Here is a 14894-nt window from a genome sequence, read left to right on the forward strand (position 1 = left end):
GTTATGCAAAGTTTTTTTTTGTTGCATTGCAGTTTCCTCTTATGCTTTTGGATGTGGACAATGAAAAGCTGCTCCTAAGGATGTAGCTGTGCTTATTGGCTTTTCTTTTTTGGCACTTGCTGCTTTAACTGTGCTATTTATTTTAACTCAGACGAAAGAAAAGCTTTAGGTTGTATTGTATGGTGTATTTGGACTTCTTTCAACAAACCAGGTAGTGAAAAGATTTTTCTCTTGATACAGAGTTGTTATACACCAGAAAATATCATAAGCGTGCATAGAGTATATGGGATTCTTCAGATGTTGGCTCTCAGAATTACAGAATTGTAGGAGTTGGAAGGGATGGGATCAACCCCCATCCCTGCTAAAGCAGGTTCCCTGGAGTTCTGTGCAGTCCTCAAAGAACAAAATAAGTTTAAATACTCTTATTTACTCTTATTTATTTACTCAGATGTACTTATGTACTGGGATGTGTGAGCAAAAACTGTGTGGGGCAATGGTGGTAGCTGCTGTTGAAGGCAAAAGGAGACGATGTGCCAGCAAAAACAAGCTGCTCTGTAGCTCCTATGAAGGTTCTGCAGCAGTTGAGGCCAGGAATCCGTCTGGCTTTTTGTAGTTGTGACCATGATGAAAGATCTGGATTTTCAAGAGTCCAGCCCTTCTAAGGACTGACAGGGAGGGGTGGGGAGGGGGCATTGGTAGCTGAGCAACTTCCAAATGCAGAGTGCGTGACACTGTGTTGTAGCGTATGATAGTAGTCCTTAGAGTACTTTTAATTGGAAGATTTAGCGAAAAATACTTCTGTTTGTTAATTGTTAAATTGTTGGTCATTATTGCTGGCGGGCTGAGAGAAAGGTGGTAGGCTCAGTTGTTCTCTGTTGGCATTTCTGTGGGCTTAGCAGGAAAAATAAACAGCAATGAAACGAAGCAGGAGAATCTACTTTATCAGAACCTTTCTGGTTGTTTGTAAGCGACTTTGATTAAATTCATAAATTTGAATGTTTTTGGACAGATCCTTGATAGAGGGACATCTTCAAATGTGTGAATAGCCTTAGCTTTCATTGGGGACCACTTCCTTCTGTTGAAGGGAATGGCCTTGGTGTAGGCAGGTTAACTGGCATTATTCGGGCTTTAGTTTTCAATGCAGGCTTCCTTTAAGCTGTGTCTTCACCTGTAAGTGTGCACCTAAATGTTCAGAAAGTCAAAAAGTGTAGAAGCAGCTAACTCTGGTAGTGGTGATGCATTATTGCAGGCTGAAGAACTGTTTGAAGGGTGTTTACAGTGAAAGTAATTCCAGAAGGTCTGTGTGGTGGTGGGGAAGAACGGCTTGTCTTTTTGTTCTATTCCCATATTTGTTTTGACTCAAGTGATGGCTTGATTTGCAATTAGTCATGTAAAGTTTTGATATGACTGTCTGGTCAAGTTTGTCATTTGATGCTGAGAGTTTTTTTCTGTCATAAAATGTGGCATACAGCTGTTGTAGGCTTTTAGCTCTTATTTCTGGGCAGCTGTTCTTTGGAGTAAGAAACTAAATATTACATTTGCTTATCAATCTGGTGTCTCTATTTCTTCCACATAAGCAGCAAAGCCATAACATCCCTTAATTTTTAATAGTCTGGATGTTTTTCTTCAACAGGAACTGTTCTGATCAGAAGCAGTAATGGCCAACTGATGCTAGTATCTCAACAAGCAATAGCACGAGCACAGCCTCAACAACAAAATAACACGAGTGTACGACTGTCTGTACCTACCACCACACCTGCAGTCAGAATATGTGCTGTACAGGTAAGTTCCCTCATGGGTTTAGATTGTACGTTAACTTGGTCAATGCAGGTGTTGCAAATAAGTTGTTAAGGGTTAACTAAGTATTTGAATGTTTTCTGAGTAGCATGGTTGGTGTGTTTTGTATGTAAACATCACTGTGACTGTCTTTCTGTCTTTCAAACTGCTAATAGTTACATTTGGTGTAGTATAACTTAAGGAGTTCCTCTCTTAAAACTCTTTTGTGTTGTTTTTCTTTTAAACCAGCTGCTACCTAAATGGTCACTGCTAGTATAACAGATATAACCCATATCTGATGGTACTCATCCTTGGAGGTGTTCAAGGCCAGGTTGGATGGGGCCCTGGGCAACCTGATCTAGTAACTATGGAAGTTTGGTGGCTCTGCCAGGCAGGGGGGTTGGAGCTTCATGATCCTTGAGGTTCCTTCCAACCCAGGTCATTCTGTGTGATTCTGTGGTACTTCTCTGAAGCAAAAGGAAGCTGAGAACCTTCCCCTTGTTCCACTGAATGAAGTTCCTTCTCATTTCCTAAATTCTGCTGGCTTTTGCTTATATTTTTTATGATGGAAAGTAAGAATTGATCCAAAAAAGAGGCATCTACTTAATACTCACAACATCCTCATCCTTTAATCATTTTATTTTGATTAGGTATTGTGGCTAACTGTCCTTGAATATTTTCTCACATATAAAATCAGTAGGCAGCTTTGTTGAAGAGTATTCCAAGAATATGGGTTGTATGAATGTTACTTGTCTTGTTATTTTATGAGCGGGTATCTTGGTTTATATCAAACAAGAACAAATCCAAGCTTCAGGGCCTGTTTTGTCACTGGCTTGTCTGACGACTGTTCTCTGCATGTGTACGATTACTGTTATTACTTTCTTTTTTTCTTTTTTCTTTTTAAGAACTCTGGCACCCAGTTAATAAAGAAAGCAGTACCTACTCCTTTGAAAACATTATCTCAAACAACAAATGCTGTGACTTCTACTGTTCAGTCACCTGCTGTTATACAGGTAGGTGGCAAGATTCATTGTACAATGAAAGAAGTGGTGGAGAGAACTGGAGAAAACATAGATGAGTTCTTGTTATTTCTGACTTTGATCTGGTTTTCACTAAGCTGATAACTTTTGCTCTTAATTTAATTATGCTTCTGCCAGTATGTGTCAGATCATCTTCCCTCACTGCAGTAGAAAGTGCTTGCACAGTGGCAGTGAACAATGTGTAAAATAAATAGTCTGAAGAACCATTTTCAATGCATTTGTGCTCTCTGACTGAGCTCCTCCAAGCTCCGACTGAAGCTTTTCTGGGCAGTGGAGACTTCCTAATGCTTTTATGTTTGGGTTCCCTGATTATTAAGGCAGGGGGGAAAATATACTTAAGATGGTGCTGAGGGGAAAATGAGCCATTTGTAGCAGTCAGTTGGTTTTCTTTCCCATGTTTGAGGTTTTGAGACTTTGTTTCCTTCTTCTCATTAGATGCTGAAGGAGGGTCATAGCTGAAGACCTGTTCTCCAAGTGAATTAAGTGAACAGATTCCAAAAATATGACTGTAGAAATACAGTTACTGGAAAAAAACTGTTTTTATACTGTATATTTTTGTCTTGTTTCTCTTTAGTGGAGAGAAAGGCTGTAGGACTACTCTGGTGAGACCATTGGTACTTGTAGAGTATGAGACTTATAGATCCTCTTCTTTCTCTGTTCCGGGGGACCACAGGTCTGGATATATGTGTGTGCACGTGGGATGAAAAGAAAACTGCTTCTTTCTGTTCTGTTCTCCCTGTAGGCTGGAGGAAAAATTGTAGAGATTTGGCTTCTACTTGCCTCTTTTTGTGTCCAAGCTGACTGAGCTGTAGTAGTTGGCCATGTAGGTAGGACTCCCTACGTGGTGTAGGGAGCCTGCTTTGGCAGGGGGGTTGGACTTGATGATCTCTAGAGGTCCCTTCCAACCCCTGCAATTCTGTGATTCTGTGACCAAAGCATTCAGAAAATGAGGAGAGGGAAAAAAAATCCAAGCTGGATGTGTGTTCTTGACCTTGAGTGTTCGAAAGACGGAGAGATAAGTTTGCTGACAACAGTAACTAATAGTCTGGCTTACAGATTTGTCCTCCTGCTGTTCTTCTGTATTAGTAACAGAAAACTACCCACAGGTCCGTCTGTGATATTTTCTCTTCCTTCTCACTATAGGTGGATAATATTGGAAATGAAAGGGAAACCCAGAGACCTCTTCTAATACGTTGTCTATTTTACTTAGAATGAAACCAAAGTATGCTTTCTTTCTGTCAAGAATAATAGTGGGTATTCCTGACCTACTTTTATTTTGGAATAGTAGCTTGCAAACCATGTGTTTGTGATCTCTATGCAGAGGTCTTTTGAATGTAAAAACAAGAGTCATTTGCTGTACTACCTTCATGCTTCAGGGAAGAGATAAAGATTTTTTCCATTAGATGGGTGAAGCTGCATATGTCTTCACCATGTAATATGAATAAATGTTGAGGATTATGATGCTATTTGCTAATTTTCACTTCCATTTGTCTTTGAAAAGGTTCTTCTGTACTTGGTTCATCTTTGATGTAATCAGTTCCACTTGTGATCTTGTGAGGTGTTTAAAGAGGCAGATAGTATTTTTGGCGAGAAAGTTTGTTGATACTTGAGCACTTCTAATTGAGTGTTGAGCTTGATTTAGGCTGCAGGAGGGATGACTAGGAAAAGTTAATACTGCTGTCTTGTTTGGAATGGTTTTCTCAGAGCCTGCTTAGCACAGCGTTGCAAAACGCTCTGTACAAGTCCCTTTTATTGTAGTGTGAATAAGTGCAGTATGGATGCACACTGTTATAGGGCCACTTCAGTGTTAGTTCTGGGGCAACCAAAAGGAAAAGGTCTGACAAGGGAGACTTCGTGTATGGCTACAAGAGCTGCCTGTGGAAAGAAAGCAAAGGAGCCCTTGAGCCTGGGTTCCTTAGTGGCAGTGTTGTTCAGAAGTCCTAAAAGAACTTGCTGGTGAGAGCCTTAGTTGTTATTTGAGGTTGTTTTTCGGAGGGCCACAAAGACGGTGAAGGGCCTGGAGCATCTCCCCTATGAGGAGAGACTTAGGGAACTGGGTCTGTTTAGCCTTGGGAAAAGAAGGCTGAGAGGGGATTTGATCCAGGTTTATAAATACCTGAGGTGTGGGAGCCATAGTGGCGAGGCTGGTCTCTTTTCATTAGTGCGTGAGGACAGGACTAGGGGTAATGGGATGAAAGTACAGCATAGGAAGTTCCGCACGAATGTGCGCAAGAACTTCTTTACAGTGAGGGTGACGGAGCACTGGAACAGGCTGCCCAGGGAGGTGGTGGAGTCTCCATCTCTGGAGATATTCAAGACCCACCTGGACGCCTACCTGTGTGACGTGGTGTAGGGAGCCTGCTTTGGCAGGGGGGTTGGACTCGATGATCTCTAGAGGTCCCTTCCAACCCCTACAATTCTGTGATTCTGTGAGGTCCAGAAGGGGAATGTTGGTGTACAAGTCAGTCCTCACAAAAAGTGGGAGACAGTGGAGATGAAATGATACTTGCCTTAATTTCTCTCTTATCCCATTTGAAGTATATAACCTGTCATACATTGCAAAACTCTGTTTGCTGACTCCATGACCGTTTTCTTCATCTACAAAGATATTTATTTGTTTTGATTCCTGGATGTTTGAGCTCAGAGTTTGTACAAAATACCTACACTTTTTAATTTTTTCCTTCTTCCCAGATGGAATAACATAGTTGCAAAGTATCTAATTAGCGTCATGCTGGGGCACCTTCATTTAGATGCAGAACACTTCTCTTGAAATGACTTCAAAATATGCAGGATTAATGCCATTTGTGTGTGTGTGCATGTGTGTGAGAGAGAGATTGTTTCTCTGTTGCTCGAAGTGAGAATGAGAATTGTCAGTAGTGTAAAAAGGTTGAGGGTAGATGACAGAAGTTAATTCCCGTATACTTGTCTTCCTGGGAAAAGGGTCCGACAGACTTCCTGTTGTTCCCTCCCTCAGCTGATAAAATACTGTTCTGGACCTGATGTGTAAACACGCTGGAATGTGCAAGAGAGCAGCTCCAGCAAACCTCATGTTTTCAGTTTTTAAAAGCCCAGGGCATTGCAGCTTGACAGTTCTGTACTTTGTCCCCTTCTGTCTTCCTCCCTTCCATCTGTTTGTGGGATTCTCATGCCCGGTTTGCCTCCCTGTGGTCTTAGAGCTGTTGAGCTTCATCCTTGGAAGAGGCAGTGGTGGTGGCAAAGATCCTGCAGAGAGCTATTAAAGTGTTACCAACGGTGGGAGTCCAAGCTGGAAAGCTTTCTGGTAGCTGCCTGCTTCTTTCATATCAAGCTGGCAGCACTTTGTGGGGGAGCAGGATACACCCAGGAAAAAAAAAAAAAAAGAATTAACAGAAGTGACACTGTTTTGCTCTAGTTTTAATCATTTTCTCACTAATTTTCTCTGTCCTAAAATATAAAAAACACATTGATATTCTACACATACTCTGTCCAGTTCTGATTTTTTAATTATTTTTTTTTAAATTGATGATGAGGTAAGTTGGGTTCTTACATTACCATCTTATGACTAATGATCAATTAGCAGTGTGACTGTTGAACAAAATTGATGTTTAAATGTGTTGACATTCAGTGAAAGAAGCTGTGTTGGGCAGATCTGAAACATGAATTTGACCTACAAAGCAGCCTTTCTTTTGAGACTTTTGGGGAAGGGCTGGAGGAAAAAACAATACTTAACTACAAGCTTCAAATGCTAAACTGAAACTTTCGCTTAATTCTTTATTTTGTGGCTTCAATCTGTGGCTTTTTAGTAGGCAACTTGACAAAATGAAAGAAGTGGGGGTTTTTACAGGCCAAATCTTTAGTTGTGTTCTGTTGTATTAGAAGAATGTGGTGTGGTTGGTTGTTTTTTTTTTTCAAATTAGACCCGAAATAGAAATACTCGTGTTTAGTAGGTTTTCTTTGGCAACTAGTATTTTTCAGCCTAGTTTGCAAAGGAGAAGGGCATTTGTGTTCACAACTTTCATGCTACTGGAGCTTCTCAATCTGTTGATTGATTAAGAAATTGGGAAAGGGGGTGAAATTCTTATACATGTGTTTTGACAGGTTTTGGGTCTGGATGAATTTGAGACAGATTGACATTGGTGTCCATGGTGAAAAAACAGAAGAACTTATTAGGTGCTTTTGTTCAGCTGGTTTTTGTTGAAGTGTCTTTCCAAAATGGACACAAGACATTTTTCTTCTTGTACCTATGTGATAGGAAACATAAGGAATATCACAAGTGGGAGAGGAGCTGCAGAGGAAGGAAGGAATATATATAATCACCTAAAGTTGTATTTATCTTCACAGTAGTGTCACTTGGCTTAGTCTGGAACTGATTAGACTTAAACTGTAGAAGCCTGACAAAGTTTGGACTTTGGTTTTATTGAACTATGTGTTTCTTCATGACTACTCTACCTTTTCCTTCACTTGAAATTACAGGCAGTTTCCTTAATATTGGTAAGCCTTTGTCCTTCCTCACCACCCACTGACTTAAAAACAGGTTGGCTATGGAAGTTCTGTGACTTGGACTATTAGTCTCTCAAAGGAAAAGAAAATAAATTTCTAACTTCTGAAAACAAAGATAAGATTTATTCCTTTATCTTTTAAGTAGTAATCTTGAATGAGGAGGGAGGATGCTATTTAATGTATAGCAGAATGCAGCATGTGCTATTTGTGTTAGTCTTCGGTTTAAAAAGTGTTAATTTCTTTTTCTTTTCAGCCAGCAGCTGCAACAGCTAGTGTTACTGCAGTTACTGCTGTAAAGCCTTTGAGTACTGGAACACCTGTAAAACTTCCAGTTACAGGACCACCTGCACAATCCATCTCCCAAAAGGCAATCTCTGTGAAAGCAGAGGGCACAACGGTAGCACAGACCAGCGCTTCTACAGTAAGGAAAAAAAGTTTTTAATTAAAAATTAACATTCTCTGCATTCATCAGAGCTTGGAGAGCCAACTTGACATCTAACAGTCTTCTCTTTATTTCCACCATAGGAGATGCTGGAGAATGTGAAGAAATGCAAGAATTTCCTTGCTACGCTAATAAAATTGGCATCTGGTAGTGGACCTCAAGCCACTGAGATGGGGCAGAATGTGAAGAATCTGGTGCAAAATCTATTGGTGAGGCTGCTTTCCTTTTTAGAGTGAAGTCTGATATTTACATATTGATTTTAATGTTGACTTCATAAATTTGTTCCTTGTTTTTCTACTTGCGTTGGTTTGTTGCTTTTTAAACAGCTCAAGACTTGGATTTATGGCAGAATACATCAGATTCTCCAAAATATTATGTTATAGCCTGCATTTTGACTGGATTCCATATTGTAATTTTCCCTCTCTTTTCTATTTCATTTTATGCACGCAGGTAACTGTGACAACAGGAAGAGTTTGTTGTTTTTATGTAGTTTTTGGGTCTGAGCTATTCTATGTTGGTGAAGTCTGAGTTCTCGGTAGTGAGAGTTTTACTGTGGTGATTGTAGTTCAGTGCTGAGTCTGTATTACTGTTTCATGCCAGGACTGAACCGAGTTGCACATTGATGGTGAAGCTCTGTTGAAATGAATGGGAAATTATCTATGTCTTTAGCCAGTGGGATGGAGTAAATAATGTGATGGCTTGCCAACCTATTTCCTTGCCTTGTGCTGTACCCCAGCAGAGCTGGACTTCATTGGTAATAGTTTCTCCTGCTACTCCTTTTCTTGGCATTTGAACACTACTGTGGTTTTGTCATTCCACTTCAGCAGATGGATATGTGCTGGTAGAGGGAGATGGCTTTGCAAGTGGTATCGAAGGAATTTCTTAGTCTGGGAAAGCATAGTGTAGAAAGAGGTGTAATTTGAGAGAACAGGTTGTTTTAAGATGCAGCCTTGCAAAAATCTTTGATTTCTCTTCTACCACTGCCTTCTTTTTGTCTCTGTTGGAGTATACACTGCAATTCCATTGGAGCGTACTAGAATTAATCCTTGTTGTGCTTACAGCGCTTTTTATAAAGAACAGTAATTACCAGCCATTAATAAATTGTTTAACTGTGCATTTGTTTGCTTTTCTGCAGTATTTTTAAAATGCTGTTTTTCAGTATGTATGTATGGTGTGAATGCAGAATAAATTAATGTTTCATATGCATGAGGGAAACACGTAAGCAGCAGCTGTGAAGTAAAGTGGTCCTTAAGGCAGCATTTCATGGAGTGGGTGTCAAGAGCCTTAATATGCACTGAGATGTGTTGTACCAAGACCTTGCAATTCTATCAGTGGGACTTTAGTGACCTATATCCACAGCCAGACAGGCAGCAGATACAAGAATTGAGCTGCTTGAAGTTCTGTTCTCCTGTGAATACACGGTCCTTAAGCCCCCTCCTCTGATCACATAGTTGTTCTGTAGAAGGATGGGGGTGAAAGGCATCATTTCTCTGCTGACAAGAGGGCCTCTCTGCCTTCTGTCTTCTGTACCTTCCTGAAGAAAGGGAAGGTCTCACCTGGCAGGATGAGCTGCATGTCACTTTCTCTTGGGTAGTGTTCCCCCCCCTTGTTGGGGTGCTGATGCATTAGGGGGTCACAGGAGTCTGCTGCTGCTTCCTAACCCTCTGAAGCCGATGAAATATGTGTCTGTGGCAGAGAAGAGTAAGGAGCATTGAAGAGACTGATCAAGAGGACTGTTACCATAATGGTATACAGAAGTGATGTTCTGATGTTTCTCTTTATTCAGAAAGAAAGCATTAAGTATTGGGCTTTATTATGCTTTTGTGAGCATTAGACTGCAGTCATTTTACAATATATATCAAGTTTTTTTCTTCATTCTATATAAATTTTGATCCTCACGCAGATAAACTACCTTTATAGCAGTAAGTACTCCTGATGGATTTTACATATTTCTGCATAAAAGATGTGCTCAAAAGGATCGACGTTACTTATAAATTTGTTTCTTTTAGTTCACTTTAGTGAATGTTTGAACTGATATTCTCATGTGAATTAGCAGCTGCAGTGTCTGTAGGTGAACAAAGGAACTTAATTTTCTAATACTGTATCTAGATTATAACATCAGTCCTATCCTAAAATCCTTTCTTTAAACATACAGAAGGAAAGAAGTATTTGAGTACTGAAATTGAACAACATCATTATAATGTAAACTTCTGTGAATTGTTGATATATCTGGAAGAAAAAGAAAGATTCATACCTATGAATTACTGTTGCAGTTATACTTTCCTTTTAGGAAGCAAAAATTGAACCAGAAGAATTTACAAAGAAACTGTACGTAGAACTCAAGTCTTCTCCACAGCCGTATTTAGTTCCTTTTCTCAAGGTAAGTGTCTGATTGTGGTTTTAAAGTGTTTAGTTGGAAGGAGGGGGGGGGGGCGGAGGACCAGAAAATATATTTTAATTGCTATCAAATTGTTATTTTCTCCAATCAGTTGAGGAAATGGTGGTTAGTTTAGCTAATGCTTTCTGACTATTGCGCTTGGAAAGACAGAGGTTTTTGAGGGGGATTTCACAAGAATTACCTTCAGCTGTATTCTCAGGTTGGAGAGTTATAACTCTCCAGTAACTACTGGAGACAAATCTTTTGGAAGCTGATACATCTACAGTAGAGCAGTTACACTAAGTTGTCCTTCTTACTTGCTCAGCAAAGCTGTAGTTGTTTTGAATTCTAGTACAGAGGAGCGACAATAAAAGCTGCTTTGCAGTATTTAAGCAAACACTATTCAGTGTAGGCACAGTGGTGAGACAAGGAATAATAGTTAAGTGGTAAATTGGAAGAGAAGTTTGTTGGACTTTTTTTGCTTTCTTAATACTTGATAGTGCATACAAAAAAGATTGCTTGAATGTACTTTGGGTGACTAGTGCTGATCTGTTCAGGTATGGGATGAGTATTTCTGTTATAGTGGCAGCCTTCAAATGCTTGGATAGTAAGATTGCTAGACCAGAAGGCTAGTGGAAGCTAGTAGAACAGTTGGAAGGGGTCCAGAGGAAGGCCATGAGGATGGTAAAAAGGCTGGAGCACCACTCATAGAAAAAAGGCTGAGTTGAGCTGGGTTTGTTCATTCTGGAGAAGGCTCCAAGGAGGCCTCATGGCCTTCCAGTACTTAAAGAGAGCTTATAAACAGGAGGAAGACTGACTTATTACATAGATGGTGACAGGAAAATAGGGATGGTTTTAAATTAAAGGGGGATATTTAGATCAGATTTTAGACAGAAATCGCTTACTATAAGAGCAGAGAGGCGCTGGCACAGCTGCCCAGAGAAGCTGTGGTGCCCCATCCCTGGAGGTGCTCAAGGCCAGGTTGGATGGAGCCCTGGGCAGCTGAGCTGTTGGGTGGCAGCCCTGTCCACAGCATGGGGTGGGACTGAGTGAACTTTGAGGTCCCTTCCAACCTAAGTCAATCTATGATTTCTAAGATCTCCTTGAGAGCAGCCCTGCAGAGAAAGGCCTGGGGCTTCTGGTGGGTGAGAAGCTGTACATGAGCCAGCAGTGTGTGCTTGCAGCCTGGAAGGTCAACTGTGCTCTGGGCTGCATTAAAAAAGGGGTGACCAATGGGGAGAGGGAGATGATTGTCCCCCTCTACTTGGCACTTGTGAGGCCCCATCTGGATTACTGTGTCCAGGCCTGGGGCACCCAAAACAGGAAGGACATGGAGCTCTTGGAGTGAATCCAGAGGAGGACTACTAAGATGGTCAGAGGACTGGAGCACCTCTCCTATGAGGAAAGGTTGAGGGAACTGGGATTGTTTAGCCTGGAAAAGAGAAGGCTCTGGGGAGACCTCATTGCAGCCTTCCAGTATCTGAAGGGAGCATATAAACAGGGAGGGGGCATGTCTTTTTACAAGGGTGGAATGGTTTCACACTGGAGAAAGGGGAGGCTTAGGTTAGAGATTAGGAGGAAGTTTTTCACACAGAGGGTGGTGACGCACTGGAACAGGTTGCCCAAGAAGGCTGTGGATGCCCCATCCCTGCAGGCATTCAAGGCCAGGCTGGATGTGGCTCTGGGCAGCCTGGTCTGGTGGTTGGTGACCCTGCATATGGCAGGGGGGTTGAAACCGGATGATCTTTGTGATCCTCTTCAACCCAGGGTATTCTATGGTTCTCTGCTAGATTTAATAATGTTGGTTTTAGGGTGTTTTTTTTGTTTGTTTGTTTTTTTTAATTCTGTCTAAATTCCTGGTATTTTTTAAATGCCCTTGCAAAAACTCAAGGAAAGGAAAAAAAAAAAAAAAAAAAAGGAGGTCTTCCTGCACCCTATTTTATTATGACATACTGTGGTTCAGAGTTTTTCATGTTCACTTTCTAGAATAATATGTGCAACAACTGCAGCACAGAGTGCACTGTTACTTTTGGACAGCTTTATCCTGGCTGCAGAATGACCAGGCTGTGCATGCAGGGTCAGCACAACTAACAAAGCTTTTCTTTGAGCTCTGGTAGCTGCCAGGGCAAGTTTGGCTTCATAAGTAGTGTGACTGCCTTCTGCAGAGCCTTGGCTAAGAATCCCTGCTCGACATGTGCTGAGTTCCCAGGGCAGTGTGGAGGAATCTCAGTATCACTGCAGAGCTCCAGCCTGCGTCTGGCACAGCCAGAACTCAACCTGGATGTAGCAAGCTCCCTGGACATAGCTCATGCCTAGGAACCAGGGAGTTGCTGCATTGCATTTGCTAACACTTCTACAACCCTTTAAGTTCCTTGGGCATTCGTTGGCTTACACATAGCTCTGTCCTCATGTGTTGATGTAAATGCTTATTCCAAGTTAATAAGCTGTCCCACAATGTAGGGGACAGATCATTTTGGTGTAAGGACCTCAGAGTGGTTCCATGGAACTAAGATTGACCTATGTCAGGCCTGGGCTGGTGTCATGCAGAACTGCTGTGTGCTGTCAGGTATCACACAGGCTTTTCTGCTTTTGGCTGTGTCCACACCCCTGTAATCCTTAACGAGGTACTCTCTATCAGTTGTATACTATGTTAATAATGAAATACTGTGACCTCAGCAGCACTGTTCAAGCACTATCGTGGTTGAATTTAACTGACTTTGTAGCATTACACATCCCTTAAAGCATCTTGTACCCTGGTTGAATTTTTCTGACATACCTTAAGGCTGTGTAGCCAGCACAGACCAGGCTTGCTTGGCACATACTGTGGGCAGCTGCTATGGGAATGAGTGCCAAATGGCGGCTGACTTCACAGGCACTTCTCTTCACTGTGGGCCTTGTTTGGGGGGAAACACTTGTGTCTCAAGTCTTGGAAGAAATTTGATAAGGGGTTGTTGCCAACTCACTTTAGCTGGTAAAGTGGAATTTTAGGTAAGGTTCTCTGTAGAGTTGTCCCTTATCTGCAGTACTGCAGCTTTTGATGCTGCTATTGCATGTATTTTGTTTCGCTCATTTTAACAGGTTGAAAAGAATATTGGCTTTGGCTGCAGTGCCACCTTTGATGTTCATATCTGTGCTGGATGCTTTTGGTGAATAAACTGCATCAGGGACATGAGGAAAGTTAAGCAGTCCTTTAAAAGATGAGGAAGCAAACATTAAAGATAGGAGTGCTGTAGAAAGCCCAGATGTACAAACAATTTGCTCACTCAGTATATTAGCAAGACATCACGTTCCTATTGTATGAAGCCCAGAGCAACAGCACTGTGCTGGAGACATACAAACTTCAAAAAATTGTCTGGGGAAAAAAGTTTTTGTCTGAATATACTGGTAGCTGCAGAAATGATTTCCCCTGATTCTGAGCCATAACAGATTGTAAATAGTCAAGGAGAAAATCTATGGAGGGCATGAAGATTATTCTGTCCATTAACCTTCTCAAACATAGCTGTACTAAAAATGAGATGTTGCCAGATATCTTTACTAATGTTCTCCTGTTGCAGAAAACTTAGCTGGCTTAAGCTGTGCTGCTGCAGCTATTCAGACATTAGTAAAGTGGTATCCCCCCCTAGTGTAGATACAGCTGTATTGATATACAAGAGCTTGTATCTTCAGGACTTGCTTCTGATCTGATTGGATAATTTGTAGCTCTCTGTTGGAGGAGCTAAATGGAATAAACACAGCTGTTATGATATAGCAGACTGGTTTTTTGGCAAAACGAAAATTGTTGAGGTAGTAGAATAGTTCAACTGGTCTTATTCTGAAGCAGAAATTACACATTGAAACATTCTAAACAAAAGAAACTTACAAATGTCTCCAATAGATAGTGTTTGCACCAGGTACTGAGGACACAGTGACTGTTTTCTTTGTTCAACCTACATTGGTGATTCTTAACTTAAATCTATATCATTGCAAGAGCATTTGTGTTTCTTCTATGAGTTCTAGCAAAATATTTTGTTTGGAATAACCGGATTATTTCCAGATGCTAAGAAATTGAATTGAAATGTGAGGAAGAGGGTTCAATTGCTAGTGTAATGTTTAGTATCTTTGAAGACTTTTGTGGTGTTATTACTGTTGTTTTTTCCTTTCTGTCTTCTAGAAAAGCATGCTTGCCTTACGGCAGCTAATGCCAAATGCTCAGAGTTTTATCCAGCAGTGTATGCAGCAGCCTGCTCCAACCCAAGAAGCCGTCTCAACTTGTACCTCTGCAATAACTCCTTCCACAGCAGTGGTAACCTCACCTGTAGCAACCAGTTCTCTTCCCGTTATAAAACCAGTGGCTGCCTCCACAACAGTCACAGCCACTACTGTTATAAAACCAGTCCTTTCCAGTGCATCAGTGACAGCCTCTCTGCAGGCTATGAAAACTGTTCCTGCTTCTGCAGTGGTGACAGCCTCTCTTCGTCCTGCACCTTCTGTTCTCACCACAACAGTATCGACATCAGGGCTCACTGCTATCCAAACTGTAAAGCCAGTCTTCACTTCTGCAGTAGCAACGTCATCTCTCCAGTCTGTAAAGCCAGTGCTCGTCTCTACAGTAGCATCCTCAGCAGCAACCCCTCTCCAGCCTTTGAAACCTGTCATGGGCACCCCCATCAGTATTAAAATCACACAGCCCAACTCCATCATTACGCAGCCAGTGGCCACTACTCAGCAGGTGGTTAAAGTGAAACAGTTGGTAAGATGAATTTCTCTCCTCTGTAACTGGGTTTCTTTGATTTGACTCTTA

General features: G+C 41.3%; 1 protein-coding gene across 3 annotated transcripts in view; it reads left to right on the forward strand.

Annotated features, from left to right (window-relative positions):
- The window catches only part of TAF4B (TATA-box binding protein associated factor 4b), a 67095-nt gene that overhangs the window by 11844 nt on the left and 40357 nt on the right, over positions 1-14894 (forward strand). For all 3 annotated transcript variants that reach the window (XM_015855488.2, XM_015855489.2, XM_015855490.2), the window contains exons 2-7: positions 1634-1782; positions 2682-2789; positions 7549-7716; positions 7821-7946; positions 10028-10117; positions 14265-14843. In XM_015855488.2, the coding sequence (XP_015710974.1) occupies positions 1634-1782; positions 2682-2789; positions 7549-7716; positions 7821-7946; positions 10028-10117; positions 14265-14843 (1220 nt within the window). The remainder of the gene's footprint in view (positions 1-1633; positions 1783-2681; positions 2790-7548; positions 7717-7820; positions 7947-10027; positions 10118-14264; positions 14844-14894) is intronic.

The sequence above is a fragment of the Coturnix japonica genome, chromosome 2, assembly GCF_001577835.2.
Source record: "Coturnix japonica isolate 7356 chromosome 2, Coturnix japonica 2.1, whole genome shotgun sequence".
NCBI classification, from domain to species: Eukaryota; Metazoa; Chordata; class Aves; order Galliformes; family Phasianidae; genus Coturnix; species Coturnix japonica.